The sequence below is a fragment of the Neocloeon triangulifer genome, unplaced genomic scaffold, assembly GCF_031216515.1.
Source record: "Neocloeon triangulifer isolate White Clay Creek 2 clone unplaced genomic scaffold, ASM3121651v1 ptg000009l, whole genome shotgun sequence".
Taxonomy (NCBI): domain Eukaryota; kingdom Metazoa; phylum Arthropoda; class Insecta; order Ephemeroptera; family Baetidae; genus Neocloeon; species Neocloeon triangulifer.
The window spans coordinates 1,476,252-1,502,635 of NW_026775551.1; the positions used below are offsets into that span (position 1 = coordinate 1,476,252).

The 26,384-nt window shown below is 41.6% G+C and overlaps 8 protein-coding genes across 13 annotated transcripts in view; 4 read left to right on the top strand and 4 right to left on the bottom strand.

The window, feature by feature from the left end:
* Nucleotides 1-2,399, bottom strand: part of LOC132195512 (nuclear migration protein nudC) — a 42,215-nt gene extending 39,816 nt beyond the window's left edge. Inside the window, exons 1-4 of the mRNA XM_059617556.1 lie at nucleotides 2,204-2,399; nucleotides 2,037-2,114; nucleotides 1,747-1,953; nucleotides 1,370-1,543 (exon numbers count right to left, since the gene is read on the bottom strand). Coding sequence (XP_059473539.1) covers nucleotides 1,370-1,543; nucleotides 1,747-1,953; nucleotides 2,037-2,114; nucleotides 2,204-2,278 — 534 coding nt within the window. The 5' untranslated portion in view covers nucleotides 2,279-2,399. The remainder of the gene's footprint in view (nucleotides 1-1,369; nucleotides 1,544-1,746; nucleotides 1,954-2,036; nucleotides 2,115-2,203) is intronic.
* Nucleotides 2,400-2,443: 44 nt separating this feature from the next.
* On the top strand, nucleotides 2,444-3,277 carry LOC132195517 (guided entry of tail-anchored proteins factor 1-like). Its single transcript, XM_059617562.1, has 4 exons — nucleotides 2,444-2,671; nucleotides 2,724-2,889; nucleotides 2,946-3,013; nucleotides 3,069-3,277. Exons 1-4 carry the CDS (start codon nucleotides 2,585-2,587, stop codon nucleotides 3,252-3,254), a joined length of 507 nt encoding a protein of 168 aa, XP_059473545.1. The 5' UTR covers nucleotides 2,444-2,584; the 3' UTR covers nucleotides 3,255-3,277.
* LOC132195515 (lanC-like protein 3 homolog) lies at nucleotides 3,271-5,288 on the bottom strand. Its single transcript, XM_059617560.1, has 5 exons — nucleotides 4,920-5,288; nucleotides 4,286-4,555; nucleotides 4,012-4,233; nucleotides 3,835-3,951; nucleotides 3,271-3,782 (listed from the first exon to the last, which is right to left on the bottom strand). Exons 1-5 carry the CDS (start codon nucleotides 5,284-5,286, stop codon nucleotides 3,535-3,537), a joined length of 1,224 nt encoding a protein of 407 aa, XP_059473543.1. The 5' UTR covers nucleotides 5,287-5,288; the 3' UTR covers nucleotides 3,271-3,534.
* Nucleotides 5,289-5,528: 240 nt separating this feature from the next.
* LOC132195514 (serine/arginine repetitive matrix protein 2-like) lies at nucleotides 5,529-9,675 on the bottom strand. The gene is made up of 6 exons (XM_059617559.1): nucleotides 9,515-9,675; nucleotides 9,316-9,425; nucleotides 8,961-9,151; nucleotides 6,350-8,905; nucleotides 5,914-6,228; nucleotides 5,529-5,785 (listed from the first exon to the last, which is right to left on the bottom strand). Exons 2-6 carry the CDS (start codon nucleotides 9,385-9,387, stop codon nucleotides 5,530-5,532), a joined length of 3,390 nt encoding a protein of 1,129 aa, XP_059473542.1. The 5' UTR covers nucleotides 9,388-9,425; nucleotides 9,515-9,675; the 3' UTR covers nucleotide 5,529.
* Nucleotides 9,676-9,762: 87 nt separating this feature from the next.
* On the top strand, nucleotides 9,763-11,143 carry LOC132195516 (mediator of RNA polymerase II transcription subunit 27). Its single transcript, XM_059617561.1, has 6 exons — nucleotides 9,763-10,035; nucleotides 10,094-10,241; nucleotides 10,294-10,421; nucleotides 10,476-10,569; nucleotides 10,621-10,848; nucleotides 10,915-11,143. The coding sequence occupies exons 1-6, from the start codon at nucleotides 9,851-9,853 to the stop codon at nucleotides 11,047-11,049; spliced, it is 918 nt and encodes a 305-aa protein (XP_059473544.1). The 5' UTR covers nucleotides 9,763-9,850; the 3' UTR covers nucleotides 11,050-11,143.
* Nucleotides 11,144-11,643: 500 nt separating this feature from the next.
* On the top strand, nucleotides 11,644-17,096 carry LOC132195233 (enhancer of mRNA-decapping protein 4). Of its 4 annotated transcripts, none has more exons than XM_059617083.1 (19): nucleotides 11,644-11,723; nucleotides 11,947-12,024; nucleotides 12,113-12,315; nucleotides 12,369-12,573; nucleotides 12,648-12,975; nucleotides 13,037-13,158; nucleotides 13,236-13,440; nucleotides 13,495-13,657; nucleotides 13,712-13,864; nucleotides 13,920-14,206; nucleotides 14,260-14,413; nucleotides 14,734-14,797; nucleotides 14,872-15,000; nucleotides 15,067-15,464; nucleotides 15,517-15,632; nucleotides 15,688-15,853; nucleotides 15,906-16,080; nucleotides 16,236-16,589; nucleotides 16,685-17,096. In XM_059617083.1, exons 1-19 carry the CDS (start codon nucleotides 11,719-11,721, stop codon nucleotides 16,875-16,877), a joined length of 3,498 nt encoding a protein of 1,165 aa, XP_059473066.1. In that variant the 5' UTR covers nucleotides 11,644-11,718; the 3' UTR covers nucleotides 16,878-17,096. The 4 variants fall into 4 exon arrangements, with proteins under 4 accessions (XP_059473066.1, XP_059473068.1, XP_059473067.1 ...); XM_059617085.1 differs by having other exon boundaries at nucleotides 14,260-14,407; XM_059617084.1 differs by having other exon boundaries at nucleotides 13,495-13,654.
* Nucleotides 17,097-17,102: 6 nt separating this feature from the next.
* LOC132195234 (mRNA (2'-O-methyladenosine-N(6)-)-methyltransferase) lies at nucleotides 17,103-21,280 on the bottom strand. Of its 2 annotated transcripts, none has more exons than XM_059617090.1 (11): nucleotides 21,152-21,280; nucleotides 20,531-20,840; nucleotides 20,087-20,361; nucleotides 19,860-20,014; nucleotides 19,502-19,733; nucleotides 19,176-19,438; nucleotides 18,933-19,117; nucleotides 18,599-18,879; nucleotides 18,234-18,539; nucleotides 18,024-18,174; nucleotides 17,103-17,917 (listed from the first exon to the last, which is right to left on the bottom strand). In XM_059617090.1, the coding sequence occupies exons 2-11, from the start codon at nucleotides 20,834-20,836 to the stop codon at nucleotides 17,753-17,755; spliced, it is 2,319 nt and encodes a 772-aa protein (XP_059473073.1). In that variant the 5' UTR covers nucleotides 20,837-20,840; nucleotides 21,152-21,280; the 3' UTR covers nucleotides 17,103-17,752. The 2 variants fall into 2 exon arrangements, with proteins under 2 accessions (XP_059473073.1, XP_059473072.1); XM_059617089.1 differs by lacking the exon at nucleotides 21,152-21,280 and adding an exon at nucleotides 20,917-21,113.
* An 82-nt stretch (nucleotides 21,281-21,362) lies between these two features.
* Nucleotides 21,363-25,461, top strand: LOC132195061 (basic salivary proline-rich protein 2). 2 transcript variants are annotated; one of them, XM_059616781.1, is made up of 8 exons: nucleotides 21,363-21,793; nucleotides 21,858-21,934; nucleotides 22,006-22,087; nucleotides 22,159-22,384; nucleotides 22,636-22,739; nucleotides 22,897-23,854; nucleotides 23,915-23,948; nucleotides 24,520-24,618. In XM_059616781.1, the coding sequence occupies exons 1-7, from the start codon at nucleotides 21,734-21,736 to the stop codon at nucleotides 23,920-23,922; spliced, it is 1,515 nt and encodes a 504-aa protein (XP_059472764.1). In that variant the 5' UTR covers nucleotides 21,363-21,733; the 3' UTR covers nucleotides 23,923-23,948; nucleotides 24,520-24,618. The 2 variants fall into 2 exon arrangements, with proteins under 2 accessions (XP_059472764.1, XP_059472763.1); XM_059616780.1 differs by lacking the exon at nucleotides 23,915-23,948 and having other exon boundaries at nucleotides 21,369-21,793; nucleotides 24,520-25,461.
* Nucleotides 25,462-26,384: the final 923 nt, after the last annotated feature.

The following is a 26,384-nucleotide window of genomic DNA, read 5'->3' on the forward strand; positions in this document are numbered from 1 at the left end:
AAGACGGACGGACGGCCTTCGGTGACCGGTCGGTCGGCTGGGGCGGCGGGGGTCAAAGCGACATTCCGCGGACGAGACGGAGCCTAAATGAAACGCGCGCGCCCACGAGTTATTTATTAGCATGCGTGGCCAGTCGCGCCTAAGAATTGATTCGGTTGACCCTTCAGACAGTGCCAAACAAGTCACAATTTGCTTTGGAATGTTTGTTTCTTTGTTTGAAAGGGTGAACTTGAACTATTTTTGCAATGGCACCATAAATTAGAAAGAAATTAATATATTTGAAAACTATTATTTTTAATCTTAAGAAACCTACAGATCATGAGATTTTACTTCTCAATTTATGCATCTCACAAATCAAATTTTTTGATCACATAGAAATTCTGGTCAAATTTTCTCTAACACGCAAAACCGGACAGACAGTTTTGCGCCGTCAATAGAGCAAAACGCGACACGCACCCTTGACCTAGTCATTGAGCAGATTCTCGGAGAGGCATTTTAATTCTCATAATTTGATGTCAGATTATTATTATAGACCGCGGAAGAACAAAAGTGCCAATTATCGCATCAGCGCTAAAATGTTAGAAGACGCTTTTGTGCCCAAATGCAAACTTCAGCTAAAAATAGAAGGCTGTGATCTCATCCTCAATTATATTTGCCTCTAAAATTGATTTATAGCTGCTCTGTGTTTTGCCGCCCATTATAAAACGATTAGCGTAAACATTCATTTTTTCTATTCTTAGACATTGAACTTCCCAACAGTGGTGATTATTCAAATTTAGTTAGGAGAAAAATTCCCATTATTTGTGACCTTTTAAAAGGAATGTAAATTTATAAAAGGCATCAGAAACATCAAAAAAGGGAAGAGACAGTACACAAACAAGATACTTGAACTGTGCTAATAAAAGGGACTCGGACTGCCCAGCGAAGACAGGGGACAAGGAGACCTGAATTTGACTACAGCACACAATTTTATCCTGTACAGAGACCGGTGCAAAGAAAGAGGCAAACTCCTGCAGCTCATTCATTGAATAATTATTTGTATAGTAACCTAATGACGCAGGCTGTTACTCCCGATTAAACTGACAATAATAATTACTTGTAATAACATTAATAAAAAGAACATATAAACATATCAAAAATTCATTCAATTCCTGAGCGACGGATATCTCGGATGAAGTCGGAAAGGGCATATTCGGACGAATTCCTTTCGAATGAAGGGCGGGGTCCACCCATCAACTGGCGCGATAATTTCCATTATTTTTTCTCGCTGGTAAATTACAAATTTGCTCCTAAACCACTTTTGTTTGCGCATTTTTATTATTAGAGTCGAGCATTTGGAAGCAATCATAAGAAAAAGGGCTGTACTCACCTCCACTTCCTGCAAGGTTTGGGTCCAGGTGAAGTTGTCAAAGTCGTATCCATTCCCAGCATTGGGCTGAACTTTTCCCTTGTCCTCTTCTTTCTCTTCGTCATCACTTTTGGAACCTTCCTCTTTGCTTTCTTCCTTCTGCTCAGCTGGCTTCTCAGATTTCTTGGTCTTTTCCTGAGAATTTTAATTAATAACATTTTTTTAAATCAAAATTCCCACAAATTTTAAAAGTTGCAGCAACTGAAATAAATAAATATTTCATGTGAAATAAATTATGCTCATAAACAGTAAAATGTCGATGATCCAACTGAAGGTTATGATATAATTACAATCCATATAGAAACATAATTATGCTTCATATTAAAACAGAAATTTACCTCTTCAATCTCCCTCTGGATTTTCTCCGCCTCCTCATCAGTCAGCTCGCGGACAGTGGCACCCTTTTCGGCAGATTTCTCCTCTTCTTCCTTCTTTTTTTTGGCCCTTTCTTGTCTGCGCCGCTCCTCCTCGGCAGCCTCAGCCTTTTTCTTCCGCCTCACCTCATCTGCACCCTTTGAGTGCTTTTTAAATGCATCCATCACCATCTTTAAATTCAAGAAATGTTATTTAAAAAATGCCTTTATCCAAATGCTTAAATATCATCTAAATTTGTTCATAAAGAAGGAACCTTTTCAGCCTGGCCATCAGGTCCGCCAATGTAGAAATCTGTCTTCCGCAGCAGAAAACCAAAAACTGTGTCCAACATCTGAAAATTAAAGCAAATGTTGTAAAAAAAATACAGGTTTTGACAAACATGCAGGATGCAGGACAAAGCTTTTTTGCAAAATTGTTCACCTCAGCAACTCCTCCTTCCATTTGCTGGGCCATGGAAAAGAGGAGAGCATCAAAATTTTCTTCTTGACTGCTCATTGTAGCAGAAATTTAAGTCGGAAAAGTCCAGAAAACCAGAAGAGGCGGCTTTGATTTGGAAAAGAGATCGGAATTCGAATGATGACAACGTGATTCGGCTCGCATTCAATTGTTCAGATTTGTTTGCCGCCAACAGCTGGCGAGGGGCGGGTCTGCTTAAAAACAACAACAACAAAGAAAACTGCATGCAACAGAAAGCTGCTTGTTATGCCTTGTTCTTGTTGACTTGCTGCAGTGAAATTAATTCTAATTAGCATAGTTTTAGCTACGATTGAGCTGTAAATACAGTTTTAGATTGATAATAATATGGAAAATCTGGAAAATATCTCTTTAGTCGTAAAACTCATAATCTTCAGTTTTTGCAGCGCTTTTTTGCCAGCAATCGTAAATTGGGTAATTCTTTGAACATGCAATCAAAAAAATCCTTATAAAAATTGTTTTACAGGTCATTGATTTAAAGCAGAGCAAATCAAGCAGAGAAAAAGAACTGATATCAGAACTAAGGACATTAAAAACCGATTTGGCAGGAATATCTATGATGGACGAGTTTGCCAAGCACGCAAAACTGCAAAGAAAAATAATTAAGACTCAAGAAGAATTAAAAACTGCCGGCATGGAATATATTACAAAATTATTATAATTTAATTATGTCTGTTCAAATACTTAGCCAATGCTCGGTCCCTGAACGCCACTAAGAACAAAGCAATTTATACGCAGATTGTGAATGCTGTCTTGGTGAGTTTCTGCTTAGGCAATTGATTTGATTCTTTGACTCTTTGTTTTAATTCAGGGCATTTACTTGATTTATTTGGTGTGGAACTTCAAGTTTGACCCTGTACTCATCATTCCGGAAGGCTGGCTTTACCCACTTGAAGGGATCCTCAGTTGGCCGACAGGCCAACCCGGTGCAATATCCGTAGCAGTCTGGCTCACTTTGTCTAGGACTAGTATTAGGGTTTTATCTAGTTTAAAATAAAAGAATTGTTTTTTTATACTCTATCCGAGTTGCGGTATAATATTTTGAATATTTTATTCATATATGAAAAGAAAATTTGTTCCTCGCAAAGATAAAAAAGATCTGAAACTGTCAGTCTCAAGAATTATTTACAATATAGTCAACAACCAACCAAAGAAACATGAATGTGATGATTAGGTTAAATTATTATTAAAAAAATGGCATATATTGTAGTGGCAAGTTTTGCAAATGTCTTTTCTGTTTAAAATAGTTTTGCAAAAGTCATTTTAAGTTTGAAAGGTTAGAAAACATCTGAGAAAGGGAATGCTGCTGATTCAGGGTGAGCGAGATCATCAAGAAAACAGCAAGTTCCTGCAAGCCCTTCATACAAGCTGTAAGGGCTGTCTGGTTTCAGCAAAAGGGGCTTAAACTCCTCAGAATCGATGAACTGGGCAAAAGCGTGGGCTCTCTGCAGGTAGTGCTGCTCTCCTGTCAAACGGAACAAGAGCAGAAAGACGTAACCACTGCCGGCAACTCCATGGCAAATTCCTGCAGAGGAAAAATAATGATCAAAAATAAAATTTAATTTCAATGGACAAACCAGGTCCTTTGCGCAGCAGACCCTTGTTCCAAGTACATTCAGCACACTTGACAGCCGCCTGCAGATATTTCTCGTCACTCCAGACCAAGTATGCTTTTGCCATCAAGTAGACGATACCTGACGACCAAACAAGTCTTTTAGATAAAAATCTTAACTGTTGGTAATTCTTTTTTATACCAGGGGCTCCGTGGCACCAATGCACAAGCTCCTCGGCTTCAGGTCGAGCTCCACGACCAATTTCCGAAAGGTCGCTTGGAAAATTCCCTGATGGTGTCTGCAGGGACAGCAGGTAGTCCACGCTGGTCCGGATGTCTTTTTCGACTGAAGGGTCACTGCTACTAATGAAACTTGGCACACTCAAAAGGGCTTGCAGAATTGCACACAAACCATGGGCTGCACCTAAATCACATTTTTATTATAAGTTGAAAAAATATTGTAATTATAATCTTGCCTAAGTACTCAGTGCCGTAGTAAGCATACATCAATGGACAGGGGCTACGGTGATGCCGTGCGTACTGTCGGCCGGACTCGACGATTACGGTACATATGGCCATTAGGTCCTTGTCTGCAATCACTGGTTGTTGAAGAGTTTTCCGAAGCCATAGGATGCCCATCACGTAGCCGGCTCTTCCGACAAAGAGTTCGTCACTGCCACATGAAATGAAGTTAGTTTTCAAGCAGTTGGACAATCCCTTGGCATAGTCACGCAAAAAGCCATCATCTAAAAAAAGAATTGCATTATTTTATTCAGTATTATATTTGTTCGAAGCAGTTCAATTGCAGTACATTAGCTTACTATTGTTTTTTTTTTTTAATATCCTTGATTTTTTTTATTTATCTTTACATTTTCATTAATATTAGGTTACTAAGATGATTTCAATTTACAAAATATAATATTATATTTTAAACTTTTAGATTTTGGGTTAAAATTGATTTCAATAAATCTTGTCATGTTTATTCTTACAAATTTATTTAGCGAGAGGGCCGAGAGGAATATATTATTCTTTATTAAAAATATAAAATATACAAATGAGCTGATTTATGACTGCTTTATGAAAAACAATAATTTAAAAATTAATAAGTACCGTTAAAAACCGCAGCACAAATTGCATACAGTCCAGCGTTGCCCAATATAAATGCAGTGTCATCCCTGGAATTGCCCTTCTTGTGACGACCAGCCTCAAGAGCAGCTTCAAGGTACTCCTTGGCTTTGCTCTGAAGAGCACCCTTGCTGTCCTGGAATATCGGTGACTTGCTCAAGTGATAACAGAGATAGCCGATCCCGGCAATCCCCACGTAGAGACCACCCTCAGCATCCTGTGGGTCGGCCTGTTGTTTTTGGACAATCGTTTCGTATTTCTCAATGACACTACATTTCAGGACACTCTTGCTCAAGACGCAATCTTCCCCTATGGGCAGGTTGTTAGGAAAGTATCGCTTGGGCGCACTCATTGAAGGGCTGTGGTCGAATTTGATTATCTCTTCCTTAGAGGTATCAAGCAAACACCGACTTTGGACTTGACAGACTGTTGCCTCACTTCACACCCACAAGCCGCAACAAGCGTAGAGGAAGAGAGTATTGATAAAAATGGCGCCAAATTTGAAATTATCTTCAATAGAATCATCTTCTGTAATGCCTTAACAATAAGTAATAAAATAGGTGTATCTTTGGCGGGAAGCTGGAGCTGATGATGATTAGTCAGAGTCGTCAAGTTCTCCCTCCTCTGAAGCTTCGTCCAGGTCAGGGTGATGAGCTGAGCTTTTGGTTTTTGCACTGCGTTCTACTCTGGATCTTGATTTTTCGATCACTTGGCGCAGGTCACTCTTTCCTTTGCTCACTATTGGGCTGTCCTTACGCGATATTATGTCCCTGACTTCTCTATCACTTCTGTGCTCTAGTGATCGGATGCTATGCTTTCCGTAGCTGTCTTCACTTTCTGATCTCCGAGACCTACAACAAAATAGATAAATTCATCGATGAAACCATTTGATTGAATAGTCACACAAAATAATTTCTTTAAAAAAAAAAATAATAATTAATATTTAAATAATTGTTTATGATTATTTTCCAGATCTTACCTATTTAGTCTCTTTTCTTCACAACGTTGGCGCTTAGGAGAATGTTCTCTTCCTTGACTTCGATATTCATAACGTTTGTCACTCTCGTTCCGATAACTACCATTTAACTTCGATGGAGGCGATAGAGATTTCTTTTTTCTGCGGCTTTCCTCTCGAGCTGGGGACACGGAGAAATCTCTTTGATCTCGTCTCTCATATGGCGAGGGAGATCTTCTCGAGGTTGAAAGATCTGGAGACCTTTTTTTGCTATACGAGGGTCCTGGAGACTTCCGACTAGATGAAGAATAAGACGAGCGTTCTACTGATCGGCTCCTTCTGTAAAATGGATAAAAAAAGAAAAAAAGTTAAATCAAGATATTGTATTTGGGCATAAAATGTCTCAGCCCTTTTCATATTCAAGAAGTTAAAATTTTTAAATTTCTGTGAGATATTTTACCTCGGTTGTCTCCTGTCTCGATCATCGATGGGCTTTCTCTTATCTCTAAACTCAGGCGACTTCCTTCTTTCCTCAGCATATTTTCTCCTTTCGACATCCCCTGGGGACCTCCTCCTCTTCTCTTCTGGTGATCTTTTCCTCAATTCAGGAGACTTTCTTCTATACTCGGGTGACCTCCTCCTTGCTTCAGGTGACCTCCTCCTTGCTTCAGGTGACCTCCTCCTTGCTTCAGGCGACCTTCTCCTTGCTTCAGGCGACCTTCTCCTTATCTCTGGTGATCTCCTCCTTAATTCAGGAGATCTTCTCCTCACATCTGGCGACCTCTTTCTTTCTTCTGGCGACCTCTTCCTACCCTCAGGTGATCTCCTTCTCAGTTCAGGTGACCTCTTTCTTTCTTCTACCTGTTTTTTCCTCATCTCAGGTGCCCATTTCCTCTCTTCAGGGGATCTCCTCCTTTCTCGTTCATAAGATGACATTCTCACTTCCCTGTCTTCAGGCGAGAGTCGTCTTTCTCGATCAACAAAAATTCTCCGATCTCGATCAGGAGACCGTCTTCCCTCCCTCTCAGGTGACCTTCTCCTGTCTCGATCCTCGGGCGTTCGTTTTCTCAGCCTCTCTAGTGGTGATGGTGACCTTTTCTGATAGTCTGGTGATTGACGATACTTGATTCTTGCAGGTGACCTCCTGCGCCTCTCATCTGTTTCCCTTCTGCTCTTTTCTCGGTGCCACCACTCCTCTTCGGTCATTCGCTTTTTCTCTTGTCCATCTTCACCCTTTGTTGATCCCTCTAAGTCCTTTCGCATATCATCAGTAACTTCCATGTCCATAGGATAGTCCCTCTCGCTGGCCGGAGAACTACCAAACATTTCAGCCATTATAATCTTTTTCTTTTGCTTCTTCTTGCTCCTTGGCGTCAGGGTAAGAATATGAGAGTTGGAGATAAGTTTCAGTTTGCTCTTGGTTGGGTGCGGTGTTGACGTAGCAACTGCGGACGGACGATTTTGAGGCACAAATGGTGATGGTGACCTTGATATCTCCGATTCTGATGTGTAATGCAAGTGAAAATCCTGTGAGGTGCCGCTGTCGTTGGACTTGCGTCCAGTGCTGGGAACAGAGGCTGGTGGCGCTTGAATTTGATGCTGAGGGGTACTCATTTTTTTCATGGGTGACTTTTGAACTTCCACTGGAGGCGCTGTGGATTTAATTGGCAGTCTCTTTGGCATAGTTAATTGCCGAGTTGTAACACTTTCTTCCACAGTTGGCGCAGATTTTGGTGATGGTTGTTTTACCGCGCAGACTTTCTTTGCAGGAGGCTCGGCATCTTTGATGTCTTCTGTACTTGAATTGCCGACTGAGGTGCATTTAATTTTTAACACCCTCTTTCGCTTGAAAGGATAATTTGCTGGCTTGACTTTTGGGGTGTTTCCTGTGCGAGAAAGGTCAATCATGAGCTGCGTCGAGGTGCTTGAAGTCACGGAAGAGTTCAATGACTGGTTCGGAGAAATCAACTGCTGAGCTGGTATCACTGGTTCCTCTGGTACTTTCTCTTTTTCAGGAGTTTTGGTCTGTTGCAAAGGTCTTGTGCTGACAGGGGTGTTTTGCAAGGGGCTCAAAAGAAGAGGGTGGTGAGTCATCATTTTCAATGGGGTGGGAAGAATACTAAAAACAGCACTGTCCAGCTCCTTCTGTGCTCTTTTCGTTGGAGAATTTTCTAGTTGAGCAGGGATTTGGCAATTCAGGTATTTCCCTGGCGTCTCGGGAGGGTGACAAAATTCTGGTGAAAGTGATTTGTCTTCAGTTTTATTTCCCAATTCTTTGGGTGTTGCAGTTTCGGCATCTCCTTCGATCAAAAATTTTCCAGGCGTGTCTGGATTGTCCTTGGGACACACTACTTTCACAGTCTTATTTTTCCTCTTCTTGATAGATTTGACCTTGATTCTCTCTTTTTCCGACTCAAGCAAAGAGCTAATCAGATCACTGACATTTGATCCTTCTGTGTCGGAGGTGCCGTGATCATGATTGGAAACTTGTTTAGTTCTCGGAGACAATCGTCTGATGTCATTGGCCACTGCCAATGGGTTATCTCCCTCCCGCTCAATTTTTTCTCTGTGGAGTCGTTCCGCTCTCTGAATTTTTGACTCTTTCAAATTCTCCTTTAAGGATGATGAGCCTGATTCTGTTGATGTATCAGAGTGTCTTTCTGCTGGGGTCTCCTCAGGTACATTTCCGTCTCTTTGATTCCTCGTTGTATTAGGAATGTTTGATTTTTTTGTCTCCGTATTCTCTTCTTTCCTTAGCTTTACTTCACCTGGAATTGACTTTTGCTTTGAATGCCTTCTCTCTGCAGTTGGCGCAGTACGCGATGGGCGTTTTGTCTCTTTTTCATCATCTTTCTTTTTCTCAACTTCTCGTTCCTTTTCCGGCGCTTTTGTTTTTCTGGATTTAACTGGAGCAGCAACAGCTTCTTCTAATTTTGGCACTGGCTCATCTGTGTAAGCTGGGTTAGGCTGGTGATCTGCTGTCTTAGCAGATCTTCTGAACAGGATCGAGTCTCTCCTAAGAAATATTTTAATTTTAGCAATTTTTTTTTATAAAATTTTAACAAAATTACTCTCGTTGAAGGTCTGCCAGCATCTTATTTTTATGCTCAATTTCAGCAAGGGCTGTGGCATAAAGTACTGAAATGTTCCTGTGCAAGGACTTCACCTGTTTGGAAAGCTTATGGTTGGTGCTTTCCAATGATTGTACTTTGCATTCGAGCTCTTTGGCTCTCTTCCTCAAATTGCCATTTTGCAACTCCAACTGTAAAAATAAGAGCAATTCAGTTTCAAGATTGTTGACAATCATGATTGTGTAATGGAGAAAAATGGTATCATGTTACGCGTTATATAAATAATGAGTAAGTATAATTAAATGAAGGTATTATTATGCACACAAAAATGCGGGATAATTTGTTAGATACATACGTCTTGAAGCTTTTTATCAAAATTGAAGTCTGGAAGACCACCGTATATGTCAACATCGTCATCATCAGCCATCGCGTGGAATTTAAATCACGCGATTTTTTTGAGCTGGACTGAAATGGAAGAAAGACCGAAGTTAATTTCTTGCAAAACATAAGAGCGCACAGGTTGCTTGAATGTTTGAAGGAACGCATTAAATTACCTCAGTTACAATTAACACGTCTGCAAGCAGAAATTAATCAGAAGGTGAAGAATGTAATCAGAAAATGAAAGTGAAGATGGCAAAGAAGAAAATCCAGCCGACATGACCCAATCTCGTTGTTTACATCCACATTTGGCGCGAGTTACTGCCCCCTAGTTCTGAACCTGGCCGCAAGAGTCTACGGCTTAATTCTAACGAGTGGAAGTGATGGCGCTGCAGTACTTTGGGTAGAGGGGCGTGTTTTGTTTTACTCTTTTGCGTTGCGCTTGGTTTTGCGGCTAAAAAACAAAGAGGACGAAAAACGTAAAATTGTCTTAATTTTTACTCATTTTCGCCATGGATCTACAACTTGATGCGCTGAACGAAGCCCTGAAAGCGGTCAAGACGCTCAGGTCGAGCGTGGGAAACTTTTTTGTGACCCTGAGCCAGGGCGTACGGTCAGACCATGGAGAGGACAACAAGGAGACGAAATTTATTTTGGAGCTGCAGGACCTCATCTCCGAAGTCAACTCGCACATGAGGCAAAATAAATATTTACTTGAATAATAAGCAAATATTAATTGATATTTAAATTATCAGGAGAGTGGATCAAACATGCTCGTGTTTGGCTCCGGCCCCTGAAGGACTGTACAATTTGGGGAACACTGCCCTTTTGGCCCAGGAAACCACTCAAGATCGCCAAGCCCTTTACAGTGAATTGGTTGAAAGTTACAAATGGACTGACAAAGTATTGAAACATATCAATGAAGTAATTTGAATTTGAAAATAAATTTTTCCAGCTGCACGACTGCTCCAACTTGACAGTGTCGTATCTGCAGCAGAATGTGATGAAAAGAACTTACGTGAATGCTGCAGGCAATGCTAAACGAAGGAGATACACCCCCAGTAGCCACAATGTACCTCCTCAGTAAGAATTATCTTTTTAAGTTTTTTCTAGATTTAATTTGATATTCAATTTAAGGACGGTGGATAATGTGATTGCATCGGTGGACAGACTCTTTTCGGACATGACCCTGACTGTAACTAGGCCGTACGCCACAAATGCAATTCTTCAAGTATGATTAGAAAATATATAATTTGATGTAAACTAAAATCTCTCACTGTAGATCACCCTCGGAAGAAGTCTGAAGGCCGTGGTTGCTTTCAAAGGTCTGATGATTGAATGGGTGCTTGTTAAGGGGTACAACGAGGATTTTGTCAGTGAAAATGGCCATCTTGACCTTTGGACTGAATCTCGATATCAAGTTTTCCGTAAAATCACAGACAATGCCAATGCCGCGATGCTGCATTTTTACTCACCAATCCATCCAGATTTGGCTGTTCGTTCTTTCATGGTGAGTTACAAAATATAAAATTGTCGAAGCAAAGTTTTTAATTGAAATTAATGTAAATTTTTCTAGACTTGGTTCCACAGTCTTATGACTCTCTTCACTGACAGCTGTCGTAGATGTGGAAATCACCTCTTACTTGGCATGCCACCAACTTGGAGAGACTTCCGAACACTTGAAGCTTTTCACGAGGACTGCAAACCATAGATTTTCTCAATCATAAGCTTATCGCACTGTCGCACTCCAGCTTAATTTGATTACTGTTTTGTAAATAAATGTTAAATCTTACCTTACAAGCAAATTATTGTGCTTTTGTGCTGTACTTTCTGCCCAAAAAGTGAGCAATACATTTATTAAGATCCAGTTACACCACATTTAGTTGGTGGAGCGAATTGGTCAAGCACTAGCGTTGTGGTGATTTACCCTTAATAAGAAGACATTGAGGACCTTAATTTCACTCTGGAGTGAGTCTTTATATTGACTGGAGTTCCAATAAAATAAAGACCTGGTCTATGAAGTTGTAAAACAAAATGATTAATTTTTATGAAGTGCGTTGTACACCATAACTCGCCATTCTATTACAACAAAAAACTATATTTGGTTTTCTACACGTTCTGCAACTTTATTTCGCTTTATTACATCTGAAATCTGAATTGAATAAATCAGTAAAAATTAATTAATAAAAAGAAAATACAAATACATACGAGAATTACACGAATAAACAAAATCGGCGATTTTCCTTCCATTTCGCGCCACTGAATAGTTGTGTCAGGAGATGGCGCTGGTGCATGTTTGGTGCATGCATGTCTTGACTTCTGCCTGCTCTGCTGTCTCGCCCAGGTCCCAAGTTTGATTAGCGGCCTAATTTCGATTGCTATGGGGTAAGATTTCTCTGCAATTACGGAGAATATCAAAATTTTGAAACTTTTGCTCGGAAGGTCGTGAAATTTTGCATGCGAGGAAGTTTTCTCTATTTGAGTTTATCCCTTAACACCGACGAAATTTCGACCGTCGTGCAGATCACTTCAAAGGCGTGACAGCCGCACTCGAGATTTTCGACTGCCTGTTTTGCAAATAGCGTCACTCACGGTTGAAAATTTTCAGGGACAAAGAGGACTTTCTCGGCGTCAGTGTGTCGCCGGCGAGCAAGGAAAAGAAGCTGATGAACTGCACTCAGAATGTGTAAGTTTCGTTTGTTTGCCATTGAAAGAGCAACCCCTCAACAGTTGTTTTTGTCTTTCATAACACCGCATGCTTTTCATTTTCCAAGGAAATTCATCGGAGAAGCGGCTGAAAGCCATGAACTTTGCTGCACAGACGTCAAGGTTGTTTGCGGACAGGGATTCCACACGTCCGGCTCCTCCAAGCTGACTTACAAGAACATCGTCGACTTCAACTGGGAGTCACGCTACTACACTGGACAACTCATTGCCGTCCACTGCCGTGGCCGCTACTTTGCCTATGGATTGAAAAGTACAAAAAACCGAAGAAAAATTAATTTGAAAATAATCATTCTTTTATTTAAGCTGTGAAAGGTGACGCTGGAGCAAATAATGGAGTGATCAGAGTCGTCAGTGAGAATTCTGGAAAGAGGGCCTTGATCAGAGGCCTCAAAGGAATGGTCCAGGATTTGGCTTTTTCTCACATCAGGGAAGAGGTTATTCTGGCGTGTGTGGACCCTCAGGGCTCTCTTTTTGTTCATTCCATCGAGGAGGGTACCTCGGAGCTAAAGTGAGCATTTTGTTGTGCTTAACAATTTTTCTTTTCTAAAATTAAAGACTCATTTAACGAACTTAAATTCAAAGGTGTCAACTAGTACTTCATGTGGAGAAAAACTGTAGCTTGTCTGCCAACATTGTCCATCGAGTTGTGTGGTGTCCGTACATTCCAGACGGAACAGTTGACAAAGAGGTGGCCGAGTTGCTAGTATTGACAAGTGGCCAGAAGGCTGAAATGTGGTGCGTGCCCATTGTACACGCCAGCATGGGTGCAGGGCCGCACAAGCCAGAGGACATCACGGAAGGTGTCTTGAGAGTTCCTGAATTTGATCACACTATTACCGATGCTGCCTTCAGTCCTGACGGCTCGGCAATTGCTATTGCAACAGCAGGTGGCCTTGTTAGCTTTTTCCAGGTTGGTGTTTTTTTAACTTTGAAAGTCTCCTACAAAGCTAACTGCTTTCTTTAAAATTCATGTTTCAAAGGTTTACATGCACAACAAAGCAGCACCTCGCTGCCTGCACTCGTGGACACCACACAATGACCAGCCACTGACCACACTCCTCTTCCTAGACAACCACCAGGAGCACTCTCCTGAGTAAGTTCTGAGATAACTTTCTCTGCTAAAATACTTTGTACTAAAATCAATTAATAATTCTATTTTCTTTCAATTAGAATACAATTTTGGAAATGGGCTCTGACAGGGGCCAAAGACAACACTGAAATCAAACTATGGGCATGTGAAACCTGGGCCTGTCTCCAGACAATCAAATTTGAACCTGGCCCAAATCGCGGTTTGGCATCGGCCAATAAGCTGGTCTTGAAAGCAGCCATTGATTTGTCTTCAAAATACTTAGTGCTCTCGGACATCAATAGCCGAGTAAGAAACTGCTGTGATTATCATTTTGAACACTTATTAATTTGAACTATTTAGATGCTCTATGTTCTGCAAATGCAAATGGACAACAGTCCCGCCCACGTTTCTCTGGTCTCGGGTTTCAATTTGCACCACCCTGCCATTAGTTTTGCCATTGTTGAGGCTGGAATTAAAGCCAGGTTCAGACTGCTTGGACGAACTGACATTCACTCGAGCCATGGTATTTTTTACCGATCAGTTATTTTGTGCATAGGAAATAATTTTATTTTCTCAGATGATGATGATGACGACGACGAAGATGATTCTTCAAGAGCAGCAACATGTGTAGTATTAAAAATGTACATTGTCGGACCAAAGTCGCTGCAAGAGTGCCAGCTTGCTTTTGAGCCAATTGCTGAACCTCCCACCATATCCCATGAAACCTTAGGTTTGCTAAGTTGAAGCGCAGCGGAATGTAATTTAATTTTTAACAAATTTGGCAGATTTCCCTGATGAAATTGCTGACAACAGTTGTCAGGACACAATAGTAGTTGGTTCGGAAAGCTTGTCCACTCCGGTGAACACATCTTTAGTAGACGCTTTGAATGCCAGTTCTGGAAACAATCTGAGTTCTGGTAACCTGAACTTGATGACCCCTGAAGCTTTCACGTCTCCACAAACAAGGCAGGAAGAAAATCCGTCTGTGGCTTCAACTATCAGCACAGGCAGTAACAAAAAGTTGGAATCAACTCCCATTCCATCAGCTCCGGACGTCTCTGCCATACTTACTGTATTTATTAATTTTTTCATCTTAATGAAGCTTTATTAATTAATTCTTTGTAGCAATTGACTCAAATCTCTCAGTCAGCAGAAGAGCAAAATTTGAATGCAGATGAATCTTTGATCATTCGTGTCAGAGACGGAGGAATGGCCAGTGGTGGAAGCAGCCCAAGTCGAGAGGTCCAGCAAATATTGTCCCAAGACAAGGACGGTACGGGTATGATGAATATCCATTACTATATTTATCGTAAAAATTGTGCATTCCAATTCGTTTCTTTTTTTTTTTTTCTTAAAATACAATTGATAAATCTGCTTAGACGATTCTTTCAAAATTATGGCCTAAATTAGGTTTTTTAAGTATTTAAAACCTTTTCATTTTTATGTTCAAATGTTGCTTGGGTTTAAATTGTTATTTTCTTTCTTTATTCTACTATTTTGCAAACAAGTTGGTTGTGCTGTGTTGAATAACTAACACCACGTCAAAAAAGCTATAATATAATATATTTTTTACATGGATTTTATTGATTGATTTTGCAGGAAGTCTCAGTGATGACTTCTTTGAGGCTAAAGAGGAGCAGCAGGACATCACTATTGAAGAAATGTGAGTAATAAATAAGAAAAAATATTAAATCTAATTAAGTATGGATTCTGACTGACTCTTAATTAAAATTTTAGCAATGTTGAGCCTAAGGAGGAACTGGAGTCTGACAAATCAAGTTATTCGTGGCCTCAAATACCTCCCATACCTGACATGCCTCCTGCTTTGCAGGACATTACTGATGACGTGCCCAACATAAATGATATGTATGTGTTAAATTTTTCTGTCCCCTCGCATTTTTGTGGTTTATTTCAACATTTGTGTCCAAACAGAGATATTCCGGATATTCCTGTAGTGCCAACAGTGCCTGAGCAAGCCGTCGAGCAGAACAAGGAAGTGCTTGAAGAGTTGCGTTCCCTGTCACGATGCGTCCAGGCTTTGACCACCATTATAGAGGAGCAGCAGGTGCAAATCAAGGATTTGCAAACTCAAGTGCTGAGGACGGTGCCAAGGAAGGATGTTCTTGAAAATGCAGCTACGGTTGCTCTAGAAAAGGCACTCTCGAGACAGCTCAGTCGGCAGTCGCAGGCCATTGAAAGTCAAATCAAGCAGAAGCTGTCTGACATGGAGAGTTCCATGAGCATTTCTTTGGCCAAGTCTGTCGATGTCCATGTGTACACCAAAATGCAGAAGGTGTTTGAAACTGAGATCCAGAAGATGATTATGCCAAGTACGATGTATAATTTTGTTGTGATTGTCAATATTTTTATGAATTTCCAAAGGTGTGATCAGCAACATGGATCTGATCAAGGGATTGGTCCAGACAGATATCTCCCAAAAGATGCAAGCAGCTGACAAGACTCTCAATGAGAACATTTCTAGACTTGTACACAACAAAGTGGGTGTAAAAGTTATTTCGATGAGTTTGTATGCATAAATTTAATTGTTCATAGCAACTTCAAGACAATTTGTCAGCCTCTCTTGCGGCCTCTCTTCAAATGAGCATGGCGTCCTGTTTCAAAGAAGTCCTCCTAGCCACAGTTGTGCCTTCGTTTGAGAAAACTTGCAAGACATTATTCTCTCAGCTAAACGAAGCATTCTCTCGTGGAACTTCTGAACGTAATAGTAAACTTGAGAAATAATATGGAAACTTAATGTTTAATCAACACAGACTTGGCTGCTGTGGAAGCCCAGCTGGAAAAACAGCGTCTGCGGCATCAAGAGAAAACCCGAGAGACGAACTCTCAGCTTGCTGCCTTGAGTGATTCTGTGAGAATCGGTCATGACGCCACTGCTGCCATGGTGCGAACTGAGCTGCACACAGCCTTGTCCAACATCACCTTGAAGTAAATATTTGTTGCAAATATTTATTATTAGAAAGCTTAATTTTTTTCCTTGTCTTGATTGTGGAAAAAGTAAACATAAATATCTTTCAAAAGTTGCCACCAAGGGATTAAATTTTATTTGTTCAAATTGAAAAAACTTCATAATTTTTTTTTAGCCTTCAAGAATCAGTCATTAGAGCAACAAGAGATGCTGTCAACGACTCTGTGACTAGAACCCTGCGTGAACATTCCTCCAACATCCACTCCCGCCCAGAGACTCCGCAGTCGAGGATTGATCCTCAGGCTCAACTGGCTTCTATCCTCAACCTGGTGCAGCAGGGCCAGTTGAATAGTGCCTTCCAGCAAGCACTCTCAGCCTCAGATCTGCAACTGCTGGTCAAACTGTGCGAACGCGTCAATCCCCAGCAGGTGTTCAGCATGCAGCCATGCCCCCTGCAGCAGCCTGTGCTACTCTCTCTCATTCAGCAACTCTCAGCCGACCTCACAACAAACACTAGCTTGAAAGTCAGGTGAGGGTTTTAAAAATCAAATTTGCACATTTTCTAAAAAATACGGCATTTTTTCTTTTTCAAAATGTACAATATTTAAAATAATTGTTTTTCAGCTATTTGGAGGAGGCGGTTGTGAATTTGGTCCCTGACAGCGCTGGCACAAAGCAGTATGTGCCCAACATTGTGAGCTCTTTGCAAAAGCAGCTCAACTCCTTTATCACCATGCACCCTAATGACAAGGTCGTTCGCCCCATGAAGATGCTTTTGCTGGCCACACAGGCCCTTGTTCCCACCACAAAGTATTGAATCGACGGAAAGTGAAAGAATGAATGGTACTTGGTGACTGAATTGATTGCAGACTTTTTTGTTTGTACACATAGTTTTAAGGTGCTGCTCTGTTGTTTAATTTTCTTTTTCTTTGTATAAATTAATTTACTTTTTCACATCAAGTGCCCCCCCCCCTCCCCATTCTGTACCTTGGAATCCTCAATTAAAGTGTAAGTTTACAAATCAAATATGAACAAATTAGTGTGCTTTTTTTCTTCATTTATTAACATTCAATACCTCTTGGATGTTTCACAAACAGATACACAGGAAGCAGCTGTTTGTTTGGGTGAATTTTGCACACCTAGTGCTCTTAGCAGGAAATAAAAGATTTTAAAACATTAGTTTTTTGTGAGAGATGAATAAATCTTGAAACGTAGAAATCTACCTTACATGTAAATGTGCTTTCCAAGCAACAAAATAAAATGTAGAAATCTTTTTTTACGTGGATAGTCCGATAAATTAAATAAAATGCAACAATTTAACAACTTAGTAACATACACTGAATATATTAGGTTAGGGTGTTATTTTCCATCTTTTTTATGGACAAGTTTTTATCTAGAAAGGTACAAAATAAACCAAAATCTGTTTTCTCTGGCGCATTAAACAACCCAGACAAGTTAAATAATTTGTACCGCTAAATCGTTTCATTTCATCGATATTGTCGACAGACTAAACATTTTTCATAACTGAATAATTCACATCCTTTCATTCATAAACATTTCATCCTTTACATTAAAATTAATTCCAAATGGAAGGTAATATACAATAAATAGAATAATGTATAATCAACTAGTTTTTTAAAGAGAAGAACTTTGTCATTATGACGAAACTAAAAACAAAAAAACCTCAGAGGATCACTTTGCTTCTGGTGTCACTGCCTGTCCGTTGCTGAGGGGGTGCTCTGCAACAACAGGAGGGAGCACAGGTGCCGGAACAACAGGCACAGGAAGGGTTGGTGTCATTGGAACACTGTGGTGATGGGTGCCGCCCAAGCCTGGCCGAGTCGGTGATAGAAGCTCCTAAATTTTTTGAATAGTTTAGTGTTTCAATACAAAGCATCTTTGTTTTGTTTATTAAATCTGATTCACAGGAAGATAAGATTGCAATTTTATATAGATCAACAACCTTTCTTTCTCGGTCAGTATTCCTCCCAGGTCGGAACGCCTCCAAAAGCTGCTCGACCCTCTCCTCGGTGGGTCCCCATTTATGAAATCCAGAATCATTCTGCAGCCACACGAGGACAAGAGCGTGCGAGCTTTTGATTATGGACTCGCTCCTGCACCAAACACAAATAAATTATTTTATGCAAAATTAAAAATATAAAGAACTTATTACCTTGAAATGCAATGCTGCAAGCCGTGGATGGCTTCGTGCTCAAAAGCTGGCACCACGATTTGGCGCCGACCGAACCTAGACTTGTTCAGAGCCTCAAGAGCAGAGGTTGGCGCTGGTGCTTGGGCGTCAGGTCCTGCAGGGGCACTCACCTCCCTCCTTTCAGGAAGAGAGACTATAAAGGAGAGAGGCTCAGGCGAGCCAGCCAAGAGTCTTTCGATGTGGGCCAAAGAGGCAAGGAGAAGTTCTTCACAAGCTGGAGCGTTCACTTCGAATGATCCGCTCACTGGCCAAAACTCGAGGAAGGGTCTGGATTTGATAATTTTTGTGTTTCAAGACATAAAAGAGCTGATGTTAAGAAAACTCACCCTCTTGAGCCAAAGAAACCATCTGTGTCTGCAAATGGTGAACAGTACTGCCTGAAGTAGCAATTCATGGGTGACGCAAAGCATTCAAAAGTGACGCCAAAGCAGTTGTAGAGACACTCGAAGACTGACGTTGGCAATGAAGAGTGACTGGAGTTTGCACCTCCACCTCCAGGCAGGGTCTCGCCCATGAAGGACGAGTATCTCTTCAGCAAACACCACACTCGAGCAAGGAACATTTCATACTTTTTGTCGTCAAAGCAGCTATGCTTGTAAAGTTGCTCCTAAAATTAAAAGTGTCTTAGTAAATTTCCGTACTTCGAGATTTCTCTTTTACCAATTTTTGAAGGTGCATGATGTTGATTGGAACACCATCGCCCTTCCATCTCAGCACAGCTTGTTCTCCTCTATCAGGCAGGTACTCAATTGCAGGCAGTCTTGCACCAGGACTGGCCAGCTGAACAGGATAACACCAAACCTTCCTCCGCAAATGGGCAGGTGGCAGTGGTGGCACCTCAGATACTGAGGAATGTATGTTCAAATTAGGGAAAAAAATTTACTCTGCGCTAATCAATTATACCCTGCACGTTGTTGGCTTTCAGCAATTCTTCATTTTTTTCTCGAACCTTGCGAGCGTAGTCACAAGAGAGGGCATAAATTTTGAGACAAATTCCTTCCACCGACCGTTTGACAGCTTCAGCCAAGTGGGGTTGGCACTGAGCTTTCAAGTGTGCAAGTCGCTCTTGAAAATCATCGTAAGTGGCTCCTATTGTCTTCCGTAACCAATTGAATGTCTCCTCGACATTCCATTTCACAATTTTCCTACTTTCTGGTGAGACCGTTCTGAAAGCGAGATAATATATTTAGGTGATTCCAGAATGATTAATTTGGGGCAAGCGCAAGTACCTTGACTCAATCATTTTCTTGGCTGCCTCAGCATACTTTGACAACTGCTTACGCGCGTCACCAGTAAATTTAGGTTTGACCAGACGTATGGGGATGTCATCCATGATGGCTGCAAACATGGCTGGAGATATTTCTGGTGCGCATCTGCTTGGCAGCAGAGTGTCGGTGCCAGTGTCAACTGTTTTCCTCTCCATGAGCCACCGGTTGAATGATTCCCGAGGAGCATCAATCGCTATAATTTAATTCAAGGAATACCATATAATTATGATTGATTTCAATCGCAATTTTGTACTTTAGAACTTAAATGATTTCTGTCGTAGCATTAAAATAAAACTTGATATTATTCAAAATGTCTTACCTTCACGTGAATGGCAGAGATCCTGATAGCTTTGCCTAAGCTTGGCCACAAAATTCGCCCTCATCGCTTCAGTCTCTGGGTGAGGTTGAGGCAACTCGGACAATGACCGCTCCAAAATAATTACATTTGTGCTCACTTCCAAGTCCCAAGGACCACTGAGGGAAAATATTAAGATTTAATTTTCTTATTCAATAATTAAAAAAAAAAAATGAAAATTGGAAACGCACGCCAAGATAATCCTCTTTGCCTGTGGAATTGTTTCGTCAGAGGCTCGTCGCTTTGTTCCACATTGGATCCCCAAGGGGTCAGTGACGGGGTCAAATCTTTGCTGAGGGTGAGGTGACTTGAGCACAGGCGTCTCCCAAAGTGACTCGTTGGTCACTTTGTTCCAAAAGTAAGGTCGATTCTCCCTTTTACTCCAGCATTGGCGCCAACCAATGTTCATCAGCTCTGGGGTCAGAGGTGCAAGAATTGGTTCTCCAGGGGGTGGCACACTTCCGTCCTTAAAAAGATATTTTATTTTATTTTATTGAAATAAAAATTAGTTGCAACAAAAGTTGATGACAACAAATGCATGAATTATAAGTTCTAGTTTAATTCATGCTTTTTATTTTAAAATATAATAAGATTTTCATTTAAATTGCAGAATAGCGATTTCATAATTAACTCACCCCTGGAACATGTCCTGGTATCATTGGAATGGGCTCTGTTGATGGTAACATTGGAGTCGGTCTTATGGGACACGGTGCGACAAGTCCTGTCGGCGTGTGCGGCATGTTATGTTCCATCATAGGCAAGTGTCCAGGGTGTCCGGGCGGCATCACACCAGGGTGCATCAGGTGCGTCGGTGGCGGCGGCATCTGATGCATATGGTGCATCGGGGGCGGCGCACCCATGGGCAGTCCAGGCACCATTGGTGCCGCCTCCCAATGAGGCTCGCCGACGGGCCCGTGCTTTTCGGGCTTGACTTCGTTCATGTCTCTGGAAGGAAAAACGGTGTTATTATGAATTGTCAAAGTGGGCAGCTGCAAAATTTCAGTTTGGCATTTCCATTTACAGGCGCTTTCCGGCCAAAACGGCGAGTGACACCGGCTGAAAATGCATCCCAGCGTTAAAAATAGACGAAATTCGGCGTCTGGCGCGAGAATTAAGACAGCCGTCGGTTTAATGCGCTACTAAATAGACTCTGTTGTCATTGAACGCCAATGCACGTGAAATCGCCAACCGCGAATTGCGCCCTGGGCGCCGCATCGCGGCTACAAACGATGGCCAGTTGCGTGCACCGAACATACCTGCAGCTTTTGAACGTGATTTCATAGGATGAGATTCAGTTTTTACGTGATTCATTCATGAATTTTGAGAGACAAAAAAATAGAGTCCCTTCTCGCTGACGCCATTTGCCTCAGCTGAAGATGGTCACGTGATCACTTCGACTATTTTTCTAGCGTCCCCTCCCATTTGCAGCGCTGCCAATATCGATCATCGATCGGCTTCGGTCAGTGATTAATGTTGAAAAGTAAAAGTCAGCAAGATATCTGCATAAATTTATTTTATTTATTTCTAATGATTTTATTTTTAATTGAATTTTATGTCTTCAGAAACTTTTTAGAATGTATTCAAACGGCAGCTGAACAAAATGTAAATACTATTAAAATGGCAACGTCGCTTTTCGGTAGACGCAGTCCGTAGTACGCACCGCACACTGCAGAGCAGACAAGCCAGACAACTCGCCAAAGGGTCTACCGGACCAAAAGTTTTACGTATTTCGAGAAATTTCTGACTCTGCACCCAAATTTTTTGTGACTCGAACGTTCCCAGAGCGTTCTTTTTCGTACTGAGCTCTTATATTTTGGGCTCCGAACCAAATCAGCAAAATGTCAGTCGCTTTCGTTTCGCGAGGCCGGCCGCAGCCGAGTACCCAGCAAATTCAAAAGGTCTGTAAAAACACCGAAATCATGTCTTGTTCCTTTGAAGCTTATGAGTTGAGTATTCTTTCAGATGCTGGACGAGAACAGCCATTTGATCCAGACAATCCAAGAGTACCAAAACAAGGGCAAAGGGCAGGAATGCATGCAGTAAGTTATTTTTTAATTTTCATAATTATTTCCTCTGCAGGGTTTGACTCGTTATATTTTTATTTCTGCAGATACCAGCAAGTTTTGCACCGTAACCTTGTCTACTTGGCATCGATGGCAGACTCAAATCAGAACATACACACACTTTTACCCGTAAGAATACAAATAATAACCGTAAAACTAGTTTTTTTTAACACTGATTTCATTATTTGTTTTTTGTGCAGGCGCCTGGAACTATGCAAGCAACAGGACAAGCGCCACCTTCAAATCAGCAGCAAGGTGGTCCTCCTGAAATGAATGTCGGTTACAACGGTCCGCAGCAAGGCCCTCCTCCTCATGGACCTCAAGGTCAAAATCCCCAACAAGGGCCTCCTGCACCACAGCAGGGAGGATACAGAGGTCCACCGCCACCTCAGCAGCAACCAATGCCTCCAAACCAGCCTCAACCACGTAATAATTGTTTGATGCTGAAACTTTATATGTTGAAATCTGCATTTAATGATAATCGGGGCAAAATTTATATTTTTTTAGCCTTTTGATTGGGTTTACGGTGCGGGCATCAAAATAATGAAAGAGTGGTTTGAAATTGAAACAAAGATCTTAATTTTTTTATACATATTAGAAAAACTTAATATTTAAAGAAATATTATTTATTTGAATCATTTTGAAATTTTAAAATATTTTATAAATTTATTTTATAGGACCTGGAGCAGGGCAGCCATACAGACCTGGTCCTCAGGGATATCCCCCTCAACCTCCCCATCAGCCATATGGAAGCCAGTATGGCCCTCAACCTGGAGCACAGGTAAATCATTTTTGTCAATTTCTACATTTTACTTATTCATTATTTAATTAGTTTGGATTATTTTGAACCACTTAAAATCAGAGTAAGAACTGAAGATTAAAATTTAGAAATGTGTTTTTATAAATAAATATTTGAAACAAAAATTGTAATTTTGCAGAACTATCCTCCCAACCAGCAAGCACCCCCGAGCAACTACCCGCCACCTCCGCAGCAGCAGCAAATGCCTCCCTCTCAGCCCCCTCACTCTCAGGGGCCGCCCCCGCACAATCAAATGCCCTCGTCCTCGCAGGCACCACCACCCCAGCCACCCTCTCAGCACTCCGGGCCGCCCACCCAAGGTCAACCTTCGACGCCTCAGCCGTCAGGTCCGGTTGGAACTCCACCGCAGCAGAATCAGGCGCCGCCTCCACCCCAACAACAACAACAACAGCAGCAGCAGCAGTCGCAACAGCCGCCTCAGCAATCCCAGGCTCCTCCGCAGCAGCCACCAACCCCCCAGCAACAACCCCCACAAGGACCACCCCAAAATTACCCTCCGTCTGGTGCACCTCCTTCATCGCAGGGTCCGCCGGGACCGCAGAACTACCAGGGAGGACCTCCTCCATCGTCGTACGGTCCACCGCCTCCAACTCAGGGTGGAGCTCCGTATCCTGGCGCAGGTTCTCCCTACGGTGGACCTGGCCAGCCTCGTTACGAGCAGAATCCATCGCAGACCCCTCCGTCGTCCAACACCCCTCCCACAGGCCAATATCCTCCCCCACCCCAGGGTCCGCCAGGGCAACAGCAAGCTCCGCCTCCGCAACAGCAGCCCTACCCACCAACTACTTCGCAAGGTCCTGGATATCCTCCTCAGGGTCAGGGTCCGCCCCCTTCGCAGGCAGGGCCGCCCGGCAATCAGCCACCTGGCAGTCCCGCACCCTATCAGCAAGGGCCACCACCTCAGGGGCAGCCGTACCCTCCTTACGGTGGCCAGGCTAGTCCTTATCACAACTACCAAGGCTACCAAGGCCAGCCTGGATACGGATACCAACAGGGTCAGTACCCTCAAGGACAGTACCCACCGTACCCTCCGAACGCAAACGCAGCAGGATACAACCAACCGCCTCAGCAGCCAGGTGAGAAATATTTTCCTCGGCTACCAATTCACCTCATTTTTATTCGAAATTTCATTCTAGGAAACTAAAATAGTGAATGATTAATTAAATTGTGGTAATTATTTTAATTTCCAAAACTTCAGCACCGGTTTTTTTGCTTTTTAACTGGCACTAATTTGGAGTAATTTGAAATTGATTTTTTGCACCATTGAGTTTTAATTATCAAGGTTTGTTTACTTTATGTTTTACTATAGACAACGAGTGCTATTTGTTTTTTTATGTTTGTGTTGATATTTAGTTAAGGGATGATCGGCTGCCACTGAAAAGCAGCTGTGCATGCAAGGTCAAGGTTACATCCCAGGTCCGACATGCTCTTTTTTACGGAGCTTATAAAACCCTGCTTTTCCTCACTCAAACTATTTTTATGCCCCAAAGTCAGTAAGGATGGAGAAAATTAAATATATCATTGAAGCAATAATATGAGGATGAAAATTTTCTAATGATCTGTAGTAATTTAAAAAAAAAGAAAGCTTAATAATTTACTCTTTTTGAATTGAATTTCACATAATTATAATCGCATTATTGGGGCCTTTATGTATAATTATGTTAATTTCTGGCTGCTTATAGGGGTGCTAATTTTTCAGTCCTGAATTATCCTCTTAAAAAAATTTGTTCCATTATTCCAGGTCAGAACTATCCACCCCCCAGCAATGGACCGCCTCCAGGGCCTCCGCAGCAAGGTCCGCCGAATCAGCCTCCATCGTCGCAGGCAGCCGGCACCGCCCCCTACGCGCCGCCTCCAGCAGGCCAGACGTACGCCCCACCATCGCAAGGCGCCCCCGGAGGCTACGGCCCTCCTCAGGGAGGCCCTGGTCAGTACCAGCAGTACGGTCAACCACCCCAGGGCTACCCGCCGCAGGGTCCTCCGCCAGCAGGTTATCCTCCTCAGCAGTACAGCCGAGCGCCTCCCGGAGGCCCCCAGCAGCCGCCTCCGGCCGGCGCGCCTCCCCAGGGGCAGTACTACGACCAGACCAGGTTCCAAGGCTACCAACCGCCGCCCCAGTAAGGGCAGAAACTTTGAACATTCCAGAGCGAATTTTGAGTTCTTTGATTTTGTGGTGATAAAAAAGCGAAACGTTTTGTTTCTGGTGTCGTGAGACAAAGAACAAAGTAATTTTTTAATATTATTTATTTTCCTACTTCTATGCTGATTTGTCTTAAGCATTTGTGTCGGTTTGCTTCTTGACTTGGAACTAATTACTTAAATCAGTCGGGTTCCAAACCCGTAGTTGTCACAAAACCGTGTTTTATTCGAGATGTGAAGTTCCGTGTGTAGTTTTGAAAACAAACTAATTCCATTTAATTAGTGAGATGCGTAAAACTCGAAGGCTTCTCATCCGTTTTTCAGTAGATCATCAGTATTATAGAAGGATGCGCTGAGAATTTTTTCATTCAAAACTCGGCTCCTTGTTGTAAACTTTGATGTCTCTTACATCCCGGTGCAGGTGGTAATTTGTAGCATTTTAACCCTCCATATTACAGGCCGAGTAGCAATTAGTCTGAAATGTAAATTTTGGTTGTCTTTTGTATTTTAATCAATGAAAAAATAAACCTCTATCGGCTTTGTCGTAATTGTCTGCGTTTTATTTTGGAAGGAATGAAACAAAATTCGACTTTTATTTGTAGATAGAATATATATTAATTCTTCATTCATTATCCAAACATGGAAAAAATAAGGAAAATACACATTAGTGGTCAGATCTCAAAGCAAGGGTTCCAAATTTCTTCTTCAACAATTTCAAATTCGTAAAAATAAAAGTGCTCGAGAGCAAAACAGATGAGATTCACATAAATTCAACAATGTTTTGGCAAGAGATAAAATTATACGTTTTGTACTGAAAGTTAATAAAATTCGCAATATTTATGGCACAACAAAAATATCCCTGTAATGACAAGTGAGGAGGAGTGAATGAAACATGTCGTCATTTCGCCGGAATGGAACATTTATATTATTTTGATGACGAATAATTTACGGTCCTTTTTTTCTGCATCTCATTGTGAGCGGTGGTAAAAATAAATTTCGCGACAACTCATACATGAAGCGTGGGCAGTTTGCGAATGTGAGTCAGACGAATTTGCATTATGGGAAACATTATTATTTATTGTATTGTTCTGATGGATTGAATTAAAGCGTTTGCGTCAAAGGGCTCATAAATTTCGTCGATCGGTGCAGGGCAAAAATCAATTTTTGTTCATTGGTCAAGTGCGTTGTGTATTTTAGGAAGCGGAAAAAAACGTGGAAAGTTTCACATACATTAACCAATTAATATTATTTTTTACTTTTGGACATGGACAATCACGAATTAACAAAATGAACGCAGTTTAAAACGGACACTGATTGGCGTTTTGTCTCTAATTAAAATTTTTTTCTCCAAATATATCACTATAAAGCATTTCGCGACATTTTATTTATATAGTAAAATATTGCTTTTGATAACCTACAAAGAAGCAGTGGGAGCAGAAACGACGAAATTTCAGCAAAAAATATGGC

What these genes read in the sequence shown, in the direction of transcription:
- LOC132195517 (XM_059617562.1), top strand. Translation starts at nt 2,585, where the DNA reads ATGGAAAATCTGGAAAATATCTCTTTAGTCGTAAAACTCATAATCTTC. An exon ending in AGAAGAATTAAAAACTGCCG is followed by an intron (nt 2,890 to 2,945) that starts GCATGGAATATA and finishes TCAAATACTTAG; the next exon opens with CCAATGCTCGGTCCCTGAAC. An exon ending in AGATTGTGAATGCTGTCTTG is followed by an intron (nt 3,014 to 3,068) that starts GTGAGTTTCTGC and finishes GTTTTAATTCAG; the next exon opens with GGCATTTACTTGATTTATTT.
- LOC132195515 (XM_059617560.1), bottom strand. Translation starts at nt 5,286, where the DNA reads ATGAGTGCGCCCAAGCGATACTTTCCTAACAACCTGCCCATAGGGGAA. An exon ending in TTGTGCTGCGGTTTTTAACG is followed by an intron (nt 4,556 to 4,919) that starts GTACTTATTAAT and finishes TTCTTTTTTTAG; the next exon opens with ATGATGGCTTTTTGCGTGAC. An exon ending in TTGGTGCCACGGAGCCCCTG is followed by an intron (nt 3,952 to 4,011) that starts GTATAAAAAAGA and finishes TTTGGTCGTCAG; the next exon opens with GTATCGTCTACTTGATGGCA.
- LOC132195514 (XM_059617559.1), bottom strand. Translation starts at nt 9,387, where the DNA reads ATGGCTGATGATGACGATGTTGACATATACGGTGGTCTTCCAGACTTC. An exon ending in CTGGCAGACCTTCAACGAGA is followed by an intron (nt 8,906 to 8,960) that starts GTAATTTTGTTA and finishes AATATTTCTTAG; the next exon opens with GAGAGACTCGATCCTGTTCA. An exon ending in CGAGACAGGAGACAACCGAG is followed by an intron (nt 6,229 to 6,349) that starts GTAAAATATCTC and finishes TCCATTTTACAG; the next exon opens with AAGGAGCCGATCAGTAGAAC.
- LOC132195516 (XM_059617561.1), top strand. Translation starts at nt 9,851, where the DNA reads ATGGATCTACAACTTGATGCGCTGAACGAAGCCCTGAAAGCGGTCAAG. An exon ending in GAAGTCAACTCGCACATGAG is followed by an intron (nt 10,036 to 10,093) that starts GCAAAATAAATA and finishes TTAAATTATCAG; the next exon opens with GAGAGTGGATCAAACATGCT. An exon ending in TGGCTGTTCGTTCTTTCATG is followed by an intron (nt 10,849 to 10,914) that starts GTGAGTTACAAA and finishes AAATTTTTCTAG; the next exon opens with ACTTGGTTCCACAGTCTTAT.
- LOC132195233 (XM_059617083.1), top strand. An exon ending in GCCTTGTTAGCTTTTTCCAG is followed by an intron (nt 12,976 to 13,036) that starts GTTGGTGTTTTT and finishes TTTAAAATTCAT; the next exon opens with GTTTCAAAGGTTTACATGCA. An exon ending in CCAAGACAAGGACGGTACGG is followed by an intron (nt 14,414 to 14,733) that starts GTATGATGAATA and finishes TTGATTTTGCAG; the next exon opens with GAAGTCTCAGTGATGACTTC.
- LOC132195234 (XM_059617089.1), bottom strand. Translation starts at nt 20,963, where the DNA reads ATGCATTTTCAGCCGGTGTCACTCGCCGTTTTGGCCGGAAAGCGCCT. An exon ending in TACCAGGACATGTTCCAGGG is followed by an intron (nt 20,362 to 20,530) that starts GTGAGTTAATTA and finishes TATCTTTTTAAG; the next exon opens with GACGGAAGTGTGCCACCCCC. An exon ending in TCATGCACCTTCAAAAATTG is followed by an intron (nt 18,880 to 18,932) that starts GTAAAAGAGAAA and finishes TTTTAATTTTAG; the next exon opens with GAGCAACTTTACAAGCATAG.
- LOC132195061 (XM_059616780.1), top strand. Translation starts at nt 21,734, where the DNA reads ATGTCAGTCGCTTTCGTTTCGCGAGGCCGGCCGCAGCCGAGTACCCAG. An exon ending in AAAGGGCAGGAATGCATGCA is followed by an intron (nt 21,935 to 22,005) that starts GTAAGTTATTTT and finishes TTATTTCTGCAG; the next exon opens with ATACCAGCAAGTTTTGCACC. An exon ending in TCCAAACCAGCCTCAACCAC is followed by an intron (nt 22,385 to 22,635) that starts GTAATAATTGTT and finishes TTTATTTTATAG; the next exon opens with GACCTGGAGCAGGGCAGCCA.